The 12,975-nt window shown below is 37.5% G+C and overlaps 1 protein-coding gene across 2 annotated transcripts in view; it reads left to right on the forward strand.

The window, feature by feature from the left end:
• The window catches only part of CDKL5 (cyclin dependent kinase like 5), a 149,415-nt gene that overhangs the window by 91,724 nt on the left and 44,716 nt on the right, over positions 1-12,975 (forward strand). For both annotated transcript variants that reach the window (XM_054581110.1, XM_054581111.1), the window contains exons 5-7: positions 6,482-6,618; positions 10,799-10,919; positions 12,694-12,753. In XM_054581110.1, coding sequence (XP_054437085.1) covers positions 6,482-6,618; positions 10,799-10,919; positions 12,694-12,753 — 318 coding nt within the window. The remainder of the gene's footprint in view (positions 1-6,481; positions 6,619-10,798; positions 10,920-12,693; positions 12,754-12,975) is intronic.

A 12,975-nucleotide genomic window follows, 5' to 3' on the forward strand; every position in this document is an offset into this window, starting at 1 on the left:
AATTACAAAGATAAGTTTACTTTGTTATAGTTAACACAATTTAGGTTATAATAGCAACTTTGTCCTATTAGAAGAAAGAATCATGTTCTCTTTTGGGGGGAGGGGCAACTTTTACGGTAAAATTCTAGGCTAGGTCAATGAATGGCTTTCAAAATAATAAAGAGAGTCATTAAAAAAGACACAAAAAGCTTTTTCAGTTTTCATTTTTCTGTGTTCTTATTTTTCTGTCTTCATCCTTACCAGTTTTTTACTCTGATACAATTCTGTCAGAGTATTTATCAATATCTTTGTCTGTGATTTTGCCTGAAAGACTTTGACACACTGGGTGGGGGACAAAAACTCCCATGAAAAGGGAGGAATGCTTCAGTGATGGCATTTTTATCTGAGATCACTTCATTAATTAGTATTTTCTTGTTTTGATGACATTTGCTTCTTTGTACATCCTCATACATGTGGAGTTTCAGATAATGAATTCTTAATGATACCCTGAATGATAGTATTATAAATGTGTCTATTAATACTAGTTTCCACAGAGAAACATTGACTAATAAACACCTAACCAACCAGAAGTCTCCATAGAATTAGTTCTGCTCAGTACTTGGCTTTTCTGAGAAGAGAAAAATGACTATAGACCAAAAATATACTAGAGGTTATTTAGGTTAAAAGGTACTTTTAGACTATGTATAATGATAAAATTAGCCTAATTCTTCTACCCTTCTTATAAGTCCAGTCTTGTACAGTGGTATTTGATATTCAGAGTATAATATTCTGTCACGATTAGATTATCATTCTCATACACACCATGTCCACGTGTCTGCTGGCCTCAATTTATTAAATAATCCAAGAGTTCTGATTTAGACTAGATAGCTTTGGACCAGCAAGAATCAAAAGCATTGTCTGTTTGGCCTTTAACTGAGGAGATCCTGTAGTCTAGAATTTATTTTCAACATATACATTTGGATCTTCTGATGCGACAGCACCTTTTGCTTCATTGGACTTTTCGGTCTTTCTCTGAATATACAGGTGATGGGATGAGGAGGGATTCCCCCTACTTTGCACATAGCAAGGAGACTGACTCTCAGAGAGCTGTGTTGCAGTCTTAATTAAGATGGAGTTTAGGTTGTCTCTCTACTTTTATGTAAAATAAAATCGGTTGCATTCATATCCTGCTGCTGCTTTTGTTTTCTGTAGAGAAATATTTTTCTCTTGGAGTGGACCTGTTTATTCTTCTTAATCATGAGAAAATGTTTAATTGATCATCCATTTTTTTCTTCCAGTTGATTTTATTCTTATTTTTACCCAGACCAAAAGCTCTATCTTTATCTCTGGATCAAGGAGCTCTGGACTCTTATTTTGTATGATGGTACAAAACAAGAGTTCACAATCTTTGGTCCTTAAATTCAAGAACTTCATTTCTCCATAAGAGAGGGCTTGAAACTAACCCCTGGTTAAACAGAGAATTCAGTTAACTAAGCTTGAGCATTCTGCTAGTCATGATTTCACCACACTTGCTTTTAATGTCCAAAATAGATCTCTTTCAAACTTCAGGGATTCTTCTAGGCTTTGGTGAACATTTTGTACCTTTCATGATTTAATACGTTTCCATTGTACATTGCCCGGCCTTCATCTCTGAAGATTTAAGCGTTCTCATCTTTTTTGGTACATATGACAGCACCACTTATTCAAACCCTCCTGGCCATGTCAGTCGCCCTCCTGTTGATGTCCCTTCTTCAGTCAGGGCAACCTGACTCAAACATGTTATCCTTTTGGTTTTATACAAGGATGGATTGACTCCCCGCCACCACCAGTGTACCTGTTTAAAGTTCCATTTTGGGGGCCTCTTTGGCTATAGAAGAATGTCAGGGTTCCGATTTCAAAAAGTAGGTTAGAGCTATTTCTGGATTTCTTTTACAAGCCCACAGTTCTTTAAAAATAGTTACAATAGAGATTCAGCTCATCTTTAGATTTTTCTCTTTTCCTCACTTATCTTTGCATTTCTCTTGCTCCTATGATCTTTCTTCTTAAAAATCATTTTGTTTTACTTCAGTCAGTCTCTCTTCTTGATTTTTAGGTGTGTTAACTTACCTTCCTGGCGAGCTTCAAAGTAGTTTCGTTTTTTGGCTTGTTTTGTTTTGTTCTACTTCACATCCTTTTCCTACCCAGCCATTTAGTCACTACTCAGTAGAATTTATATAATTTTGTCAGAGTTGCTATCTGTGCTAAGCTCAACACTCTCATTGATAACTGATGACCAAGTCCATTAGCATGCATATCAGCAGGAATCACATGGAAGTACCAGCTCTTAGAACTAGAAGGACCTGCATCATCTGGAAGAATCCCAAACCCCAATGTACAGCCGAGGAACCAAAGACCCAAAGCTACCCAGCTACTATATCATTAACTGAGACTAAGACGTAGACCCTACGGTCTTTGTTGAGTTTTTCTTCCACCCATAGCATGCTTTTTTGCTATTCAGCTGAGCACTAATGGAGCCTAGATCTGAAACTTGCTGTTCCAACTCACTGTCCAAAGCTCCCTCACTGCCTTCTACCATGTTGCCTATGTCCCTGTGTTCTACTCAGTGTGACATTCTGTTCAGTCACCCCGATAAAGTTATTCTTTTTTGGAATTGGTTTCTTCAATTGTAAACTGGAGGAGGCTGGCCTCAATAAAGAATCCATGGGATTCTGTCAGATAGAAGGCAGGGATTTTTGTGCTCACTTCAGTGGACTCTGCTACCGCCTTTAAAAAAACTGCCTCACTGAAGAGCATGGCTACTTTCTGAACATCTGAGGAGAGAAACAAGTGTAAGTGGAATGCGCTTTCCTTTTCCCCACAATTTAATTGTTTAGTGCCCCAATTTTCATCATAAAGTCCAGGGTAGGCCAGGAACCTTAAAAGTACTTGGAGAAACAAAAATGATAGAATATGCCCAGTAATGAAGGGTGTGCATTTTGCTTGCACTTACAAAATTAATAATTCCACTTCCTGCTCATTCTCACTTATTACAATCTCAACTTTTAATACCTCTGACTGGCATAAATTAGAGAAGCTTTCATTTCCTAAAAAAAAATAGGCTGCTCAAATGAGGTGGTTTGGGCACTACATACTAAGGGACTTTGTGAACTGCTTTTGGAAGATTCCTTTCTCTTCTCTCTATAACCATTCTTAAGTAGAGTCAGCATAGGTTTGAATGATGTATACGTAACAAAGAGCCAAAATTCAGTGAGGTTTAGGCTCGTAATCAATGAGATTTTAATAAAAAGAAATAATAGATTATTATATTGTAAAAGGCCATGGGATTTTTTTTTTTTTAGGGTATGTGTATGTGTGGGGGGTGCCCATTTATTTTATGAATGACAGGTTAAGTGGCTTGCTCAAAGTCACATTTCAGTGTCAGTTGGTTAAAAGCATACAAAATCTAGGTCTTGCATTGTGGCTGCCCATGTCGTAAGGGAACAAAAGCAAGCCACATATGAGCAAAGATATCTTCCTGGCACCCATGGAAGCATTTGTGTAAGAAGCATTTATTGATCCCTTTGTTGCAGGTACAGTCCTAGGTTGTTGAGTGTATATGGTTGAACAAAAGAACCAAGGCCTGTCCTCCTAGAGCTCTCAATTTGCAGGGGTGGCCACGCAGATGGTAAACCAGGAAGCAAACAAAGACATAAATAAAGATGGTGTGAAGGTCTGCAAGAAACTTTCAGAGTATTGTGATAAGGAACAATGGGGATGGAGGCCTGCTTTGGTTTAGTGCTCTGGGCAAGGCTCTTGAGGAATGACATTTACTTATATTTATAAATATATTTTATTGAGTATGCTATTACAGTTATCCCAGTTTTTTCCCCTTTGTGCCCCTCCACCTGGTACCCCCATTCCCTCCAGCATTTCCCTCCCTTAGTTCATGTCCATGGGTTGTGCATAGAAGTTCTTTGGCTACTCCATTTCCTAACGATTGTTAACATTCCCCTGTCTATTCTGTACCTACCAATTTATGCTTCTTAATCCCTGTACCCTTTCCCCCATTCTCCCCCTTCCCCCTCCCAGCTGATAACCCTCCAAATGATCTCCATATCTATGATTCTGTTCCTGTTCTGCTTGTTTGCTTAGTTTGTTATTTGGATTCAATTATTGACAGTTGTGAATTTATTGCTATTTTAATATTCATTGTTTTGATCTTCTTTTTGTTAAATAATCCCCTTTAGCATTTCATGTAGTAATGGCTTGGTTATGATAAACTCCTTTTGTTTTTACTTGGTCTTGGAAGCTTCCCAGACAAGGTAAAACTAAGGGAGGGACATTTAAAATAAAACCCCGAAGGAGCGAGCCCTGTGGTGGAATGAGAGTTCTAGGCAGAGGGAACAAATCCAAAGGCCCTAACATTGAAAAATAAAGTTTGAAACTGTTTGGAAACTGAAAGACTAACGTGTAGGAGTAGGGGGAAAAGGGCTTGAGATGAGGATAGAAAAGTACGCAGGACCCAGGTCATGAGTGATCAATAGATTATCTCTTGCTGCATCACTTCCTTGTTAAGACGATCACCTGCTTCTTACTAAAATCAGTGTGTTCCTGAGTCTTATATATAGGTGAATTTTAGTTTGAGTGTCCCAACCTTGGAATAACTCAGATGGAACAGGCAGATTAGCCTTCTTCGTAAGACAAGGCTTTTAGTGTTCTCTACACTTTAGCAGTTCTAACAATCACAAAACACCACTTCTCTGGCTTAGCCTCAAATAGCAGAACAGCTGGACCTCTGTGTCCCTCTCCGCCCCCCTCCTGCCTCTGCCCCCATCCTCTAAGCCGCTTTGGGAAGTCCCCCATCACATCGCACACATTTCCCTCCTACTGCCAGGTGGTCTCCACTGTGTCATGCTCTTTTCTACTCATGTGGGCGCTGTTACAGGCTGGGCTGGTTCACTGCCTAAGCCACTGTTGGCCTTAGCTACAGCTAGTTCTTGCCTTTCTTCTGATAGGCACTGTCTCTCTCTGCCCTTTCCTAATCTGAGTTCCAACCTTCTCCAACAGTTTTCTTACTGAAGTGGGAGAATCTTTTCATTAGTGTAACCAGTTCTCCTTTCTTTAAACTCAATTTGACTGGGGGTTGAGATAGAAAATAATCTGAGAAGTATTCCAAACACTATATTTAGAATATCCCTGCTCCTTTGGCCCCATTCAGGCTTTTTCCTCCTGTGTATCGTGCTTAGGAAGTATCTCTTCCTGGAAGGCACCTTAATTTTTCTCACTCTTATCCCCAGACTTCATTTTCTCCCTCTCCCCTGCCGCAGAAATGCCAGAATCTGAGGGTTATACAACTTAAGCTCTGAAGCTAGGATTCTGACCCTTAACCCAAAACCTGGGGGCCAGATGTGTTTCAGAATTTATAACTTTTTGATTTTAGAATGAAAATTTGAGTTGTTACTTTAGCACCTTGTAATCAGGTACTGTTTCTAAAGTACAACAAATGAATATCCATACTAAGTGTATGCATACACAAAGGCTTTAAGTGGTCTCACATCAGATCAGGTTTTACCTTTAAAGAGATGTGCCAGAAACTTAGAAAAAGTGGTCAGTTTTTAGACTGATTTTTGGGTTCTTGGAATTGCAGATAAGGAATTATGAACCTGTATCCTTGTGTATACACATGTAAACATGGTAGTACGAATTTCCTGGCTAAATCATAAAAACTCATTTAAAATGAAATATTATCTTCCCCACTCCCCCTGTTAATGAATCCATTAGAGTTAATGTGACTTCTATCCTTCCTCCATGTCTGTGGGGGTTATCATGAGTGATGTTGATGATATTGAAGGGGATGTTGGTTCAGCATACGTTCTCCACCCCAGTACAGCTACACCATCTGGGATGGACAGATGGACATGCCACAGGAGGATGGCAGGAACCTACAGCAGCTGCTGTTCCAAGAGAAGATCAGACACACTTAGAATTCCCTGCAACTTGACTGTGTGCTGCATTGTGGATGCCTAGCACATGGCTGCTGCTCACTGAGGTGACTCCCATGCAGCCTGAGGAATAAAATGCTCTTTTAAGCCAAAGCTTCAGGCCAAACTTAAAAACATCAACTGCTACAGATGGGGCATAGAGCCTCCTCTGCACACTAATATGGTTGCTTCCTTTTTATGCTTTTAAACTCATTCCTCAGAATGTAGTGTTAAACTGACAGTGGATTCATAAGTGGTACCTGGAACTCTGTGTTTTACACATATACTTTACAATAAGGAGGTTAAGAAAATTCAAGCAGAAAATTAGGTTCATGCTGGTCAAATAAGCCTTTTCTTGAAGTTTCTAATTCTTTTCCTTAGAACAAGAAAAGGTGGTATTTATTATGTCATCCTTATACTTCTTATGCAGAAGTACTCCGAGTGGAAAGTGAAATTAGTATGTTTTCAGTGCTCTTAGAATTCTTTTGAACAGTAGTTTGAAAGCTTTAATTTTACCCTATTCACTATTGTTTACATTCTAGAAAATGAAGAGGTCAAGGAAACGACTTTACGAGAGCTTAAAATGCTTCGTACTCTCAAACAGGAAAACATTGTGGAGCTGAAAGAAGCTTTTCGTCGGAGGGGGAAATTGTACTTGGTATTTGAATATGTTGAAAAAGTAAGTCACTAATTGGTACTGTGGAGATTTGCCTGATTCTTTTTTTTTTAGGGCTGTTTTCTGACACTATTCAAGGAAGTACTATTACCTAGTCTGACTTGTCAATGTTCTCATAATCTAAGGACTTTAAAAACGGAAAGTTATTACCTACAATCACTAGAAAAGTCCTGAAATATATTGACAGACTTTATACAATTTAACCGTATAAATATAATCTTAAGTGTAAATAATGTATTGGCTTGCCTTCTGAAGTCTGAGAATCTGTGTTCAATAAGTAATTTTTAGACTTGGTTTATTTTCATTAAACCTGAGCAAGGCCTCTGAGTGAAAGACAGATAAGTTGGCAGTGATGGTAGAGGTACGTGTAAGATCCTACTAGCACAGGATGGGTGTCTGACTAGCACCTATGGTGGTGCATGGGTGAGCTCACGAAGCAGCCTTTGGTGAACTGCCAGTGCTTTGGTTATATTTGAGGGAAGATGATGTACCAGGAGGCATAAGGTGGATGCTTGAGGAGGTAGGTGAGACCACAGGTAAGGAATTGGAAGCATTGAAGAAAAGAAGAAAACCCACATTGTCTGAGTAGTCTGTGTGCTTGTGTTAGTATACTTTAAAAAAAATTGTTAACTGTTCATGATATGACCTAAGGGCAAATGTACACTACAGTGATCAATTTTATGTGCCTATGATTTTCTTGGACAGCAGCTGACTTACAGCAGTTGGTTATTGTCAAGGACTTAAACGAGTACCTTAACAAGAGTAAAATAAAGTGAAGCCAAACAGCCCTTTTTAAAGGTTTTCTTGATCACTAAGTAGGTGGCTCTGCTGATTTCCTATGTTATTATCTAAAGAAGATTAAGACTGGAGAGGTTTATGTTTGCTTTAGGTCAATACCCAGGTGCTTTCTCTGGCGTAGATGACAGAACGTCACCACCACCACCACCATCCTGGACTGGAAAGCAGTGCTGCTGAGACAACTGGCTAGTAATGTGGCTTTTGAATTAATTCAGCCTTTACAAATTCTTCTTCTAACTAAAAAAGATATATAGTAACTTCGTTACAAGCAAAAGCTGAAAAATATTACAAGGCTCTTTGTTATTTTAAACACTGTTTTATGTTTTTTTCCCCCCCTAATATCTGTTTTAAGGTTTCTCCTTCTGTGTCAATTTAGGTACTTTCCTAAGGAAGGGACTGTCCCTACCAAAATAAAATGAAATTTGATATTTTTAAAAAGTTATTTTAAAAGATTGCTGTAAAATCAGATGCTGTTTATATTACTCTTCAGTTGTCAAAAATAATTATGCCGTTTGCAGTTTTCACTGCCAAATAATAAAATTAGGACATCTATTTCATTTATCCTTTTTATTTCTGTTCTACTCATGGTGATTGTTCATAGTTCATAACAGTTTAGTAGGGACAAATGGAGAAATCACCTTTTTGTTTCAGATAATCTGTCATATCTGCTGATAAGTGGCAGAACTGCTACCAGAATTCCAGTCTTCTGACCTCTAGGTCTGGGATTCTTGTTCTGGCCCTTCAGTGGAGGGTGACCATCACACCACTCTGTCAGTGGAGGGTGACCATCACACCACTCTGTCAGTGGAAGTGCCTAATGATTGACGAGTCTCGAGAGGTCAAGGAGAAAGACTCTCTAAGGGTAGGGGATTGTAACAGAGATGCAGGATCACAGGAGCTGAAACAAAGAAGTTTCTCACATACAAATGTAAAGGTGGGCAGTACAGGCTGGTATGGCAACTCCACAGCTGTAGGAGTCCCAGGTTGCCTTTGCCTTTCTGCTCACCACCCCTGAGATGTGGCCCTTGTCTTCAAGGTCAAGATAGAGCTATCACATCTCGTTGGCCAGGACTTACCTGTGTGGCCACACTAGCCGTAAGGCAGAGGGGAAATGCACTCTTCATTCTGGCCACCTATGTATCCACTTACAAATTGTATTACTGTGGAATGAGAGAAGAATGGATTCTTCTCTGCCACTGAAAACTTTAGAGTTGAATATGAAATAAGACCATTTATGTTCTCTATTACAAAGCCCTCTTATTCCTCCTGTGCATTTTGAGCCTCCTATGCATTTGTTAATTGAAAAAGGCAATTCAAGTACCGAATCATTTTTAAAATGGCATACATACACTTTAAACATTTTATTTTAACTAAAAACCTATAAATAATAGATTTTCCATTCTTTAGAGGTAGGGTCAAGGCCTTTTGAGTACTGATCTTCTGATTGGTGTTCTGATAGGTCTTTCTTGCATACATCATCCCTTAATGCATCAGCTATGATATCCTGTGCTGGCTTCTTTAAAGTGAAGCAAAAGCTTTAAGATAGGTCTTTCTTGCATACATCATCCCTTAATGCATCAGCTATGATATCCTGTGCTGGCTTCTTTAAAGTGAAGCAAAAGCTTTAAAATACTGCAAAGCAATCTCAGTGCAGAATCTTGATCACCACCACCAGCCATCCTCGCCAATGTTTTATGATTGTTGCACTCATGTTTGATTAGACAGCAGTAGGTTTGGTGGCTTCCCTTTATTAAGTCTCCCCAAAGTATTAAACTTACTTTTCTTATAAATAGCAACTCTCTTTTTGAAAACATTATTTCATTGGTTTGTATGATATTTACTTATATTAAAATAACAAGTTCACCTGTTACAAATAGGTATGGGTGTGTTGTAAACGAAATCTGACTGTTTATACGCATACAGCTTGACTGGTGAGAACAAAGTTGTCATTTTGTATGAGAGCAGTGGTTTTATAACTTTTTGATCTTAGGACTCCTTTACCCTTCTAAACATTTTTGGGAACCCTCAGAGCTTTCATTTATGTGGGCTTTATCTGTTACTATTTCTCATCATAAAAGTCAAACTGAACAATATAAAATATTTATTGATTCATTTAAATAAAATAACACGCCCATTACATGTTAACAAATATGTTTGTGTGTCAGTCGTTCTTTCAACTACAAATTGGTGTTCCACTTGAAAAGTGGCTCATTCAGTTTCCAACTCAATTGCCCAAGTTCTTTTCCTCAATATGACCGTCGTACTTCGATGTGCAGCAGCAAGAAGTACTTTATGTATACTCCTCATTTTATCATGTAGCTTCCTAAAAAGATACGTACTTAAGAATTGAAATTTAATAAAAGTAATAATTTTTACTGCTTCATCAAAGACATCCTTAACTTAAACTGGTTTGTTCTTATTGTAACTGCAAGGGTATGGCATTGAGGCACCCAAAGCCTTGATTCATGCTAAAGTGCACCAATTTATCCATCGTTGCTTTGGACCATTAAGTTTAAATGCCAGCACAATGAAAAAGGCCGAGTGTTATTATGACTATAGTTTTGACTCCATGGGCCCTCTGCATGATCTGAGAACTCCTTCCAGAGATCCACAGATCACACTTTGAGAACTGCTGTCCTAGATGGTCGTCTATAAACAATAAATTCTGATGCTGTGCTGTGGGTCTCAGTCTTGAGCTTTACAGAGGGAATGAAGGATGTTTGGTTAATCTGGAAATTTAGAGAGACTGGTTAAGTGGGGTTTGTACTTAATGAAAAAATTTCATGAATTTTGGAATGGTCACTCCAGACTGAAATTTTTTCATACTGATTTATTTAGAGTCTGTGAATTTTTATTTCAGCAGTATTTTCTAGCCTGTTTTAATATCTGTACTCATTGTATTGATCACTGCTAATCTTAGGGATTATTTCTTTTATGAATATTTTCCAGGTCTCCCAGGAATATTTTCAAGGCTTGGTTTTGTTGCAAAGTTACAGTAAAGATGCACAATGCATTGTGTTAATGACTGTATCACCTCCTTCTTTATACATTACAGTGTCTTATCTCCTTTGTGTTGCTTTTCCTTGGAAAACTGCTAAAATGATGCATAAAAGGTTTCGGGGAGAGTGAGAAGTGCATAGGATTATAATTTGGGATAGCACTAGAGAGTAGTAAAAATGGAAATTCTCTTTAAAAAATCACCTTGATTTAATACAATATTCTGCTTCAACATGGAAAAGGTTATAGATGAAAAACAAAACAATTTTTAAAAATGCAGGCCGAGTATTGGATGAATTACCACCTAAGATGCATTTTTAAATTGTTAATACATGATTTATGAGCCTGCCTAATTTTGGAGATTAATGGCTCCATGTTTAATTTTTAGAATATGCTTGAGTTGCTGGAAGAAATGCCAAATGGAGTTCCACCTGAAAAAGTAAAAAGTTATATATATCAGCTAATCAAAGCTATTCACTGGTGCCATAAGAATGATATTGTTCATAGGGGTAAGTATGGAATTTTTGAAATGGAAAATATTAAAACATCAAGTAAAGTTAACAAAATATTTCACATATTACTATCATAAGAATATTTCCATAGACACTGACATTCTATTTAGATTAAATACATTTTGAAAGTACAGATAAGGGACATCATTTGCCTTCCAGGTCTCCTTTGGTCCTTCAGGTAGGCCAGGTAATGTTAAACGAACCCAAAATCAGGCTTTAGAAATAGTCCCTAAGTCCCTGACAATGACCCCCCAACCACACACACACACTGCATTGACAGTTGCTGCTTATTCCCTTAGAGACCAAGATTTCCAGCTAGACCATGACCTCCTAATGTTTCCTACCTGTTACTGAAAAGTGCCCATTTTTGCAGGTTGCATGCATGGTCATTGTGACATAAAGGTCATGATTATAGTTCCATCAACTGTTTTATTTTGTCCTTTATAGCCACAAGGTGCATAGTTTATAGCAATAAAAGGGAATTTACTTTCTGAGCACCATCATTAACTCTACACCACTAAAAATACACCACATTCTGATAATCCCTATTGCATTCCAGAGTTTTACAATAATGAGACACAAATAAATACAATAATGAAACTAAAAGATGTTTGTCAGAAAAATGTTATATTCACTTTTTCTCTTTTAATTATCAAGTAAGTGAATGCTACATTTTAATTTACCTATACACAAACATAAGGATATCACTTTAAAAATAGCCTCACTTTAAGAATAGCCTGTGAAGAATGCCAACTCCTATTATTTCAAGAAAGAGACAGTTGATATTTCTCTCGTATTTGACTTTCATAGCAGTTATCTTAGCAGGGATGGCATGGATAGATGTCCAAGTCAGCTGGAAATCTAGTGTCTAGGGTAAAATAACAGTCTATATTATGCAGTTTGAGGATATTAGTAAGGAACTGATGTAGCTTCATTTCCATAGTGATACAGTGATTTCGTTAAGTGTATAGTGAATCAATGGTTGGGAATTAGCAGTAGAAGCCATGATTCTGAAATCTGCAGATTTCACTCCTACCTCTTCCCTTTCTCCAGTTTCACTTCTACCATATGATATAGATGATGGGTACTCTAAAAATGCAGTTGTGAGATGCCTTCCAAGGGGGTAATTAAACTGCATCTTCTTTGTATTTCTACTCCTCATCTCCCACCATACCTTCAAAAATCCATGGAAAAAATGAGAAATCTTCTCTTGACTCATTCAATGTAGCTTCAGAATTAGACATTTATAATTGTGAACCACATAGAAAAGCTAAAGAGATGTGTAAATGTAGAAATTACATAGAAAATCATAACAGAAAATGTATCTTATATGTATTTTTTCCTCCAATAGGTATAATGCTAGGTATTTACTCTCATATGTGCTTTTAAGGTATCTTGTTAGGTATAAGCATTTTATATTGCACCTCTAAAAATTTGTGTTCTTAGCATTTTATAAAGTAAAAATAGTTTCTTAAAATGTAGTGGCCTAGATTAAATAATTCTTAAATTCCTTTCAGGGGTGCAATTAATGCCTTTACATTTTAAAGGGGAAATATTTTTGAAATTGTGGTCTGCATGTTCCTCAAAAGGAAATTAATTGAAACTTTTATGTAGCAGCATAAAATATGTTACTCTGCTTTTCACTGCCACAGGTTTCTGTGCAAATCATTCTGGATATTTCTAGTTAGATGCTGTTACAGTGATCTAATGGTATCAATCTATAGTATGTGGGACATTTTTTAATAATTGTTTTTTAATCTTGATACTCCAGATATAAAGCCAGAAAATCTCTTAATTAGCCACAATGATGTTTTGAAACTGTGTGACTTCGGTAAGTTAAACAGAAATTGAGCCCTTTAAGTACAGTAGCCCTCCCTTATATGCAGTTTTACTTTCTGCACTTCCAGTTAACCCATGGTCAGCCGAGGTCCAAAAATATGTAATGGAAAATTCCAAAACTAATTCATAAGTTTTAAATTGTGTCATTATGAGTAATGTGATGAAATCCCATGCTTTCCTGCTCTGTCTTGCCTGGGATGTGAATCCCAGTACT

The sequence above is a fragment of the Pteronotus mesoamericanus genome, unplaced genomic scaffold, assembly GCF_021234165.1.
Source record: "Pteronotus mesoamericanus isolate MK-2021 breed Mesoamerican mustached bat unplaced genomic scaffold, CSHL_Meso_final contig_65, whole genome shotgun sequence".
In the NCBI taxonomy this organism is placed as follows: Eukaryota; Metazoa; Chordata; class Mammalia; order Chiroptera; family Mormoopidae; genus Pteronotus; species Pteronotus mesoamericanus.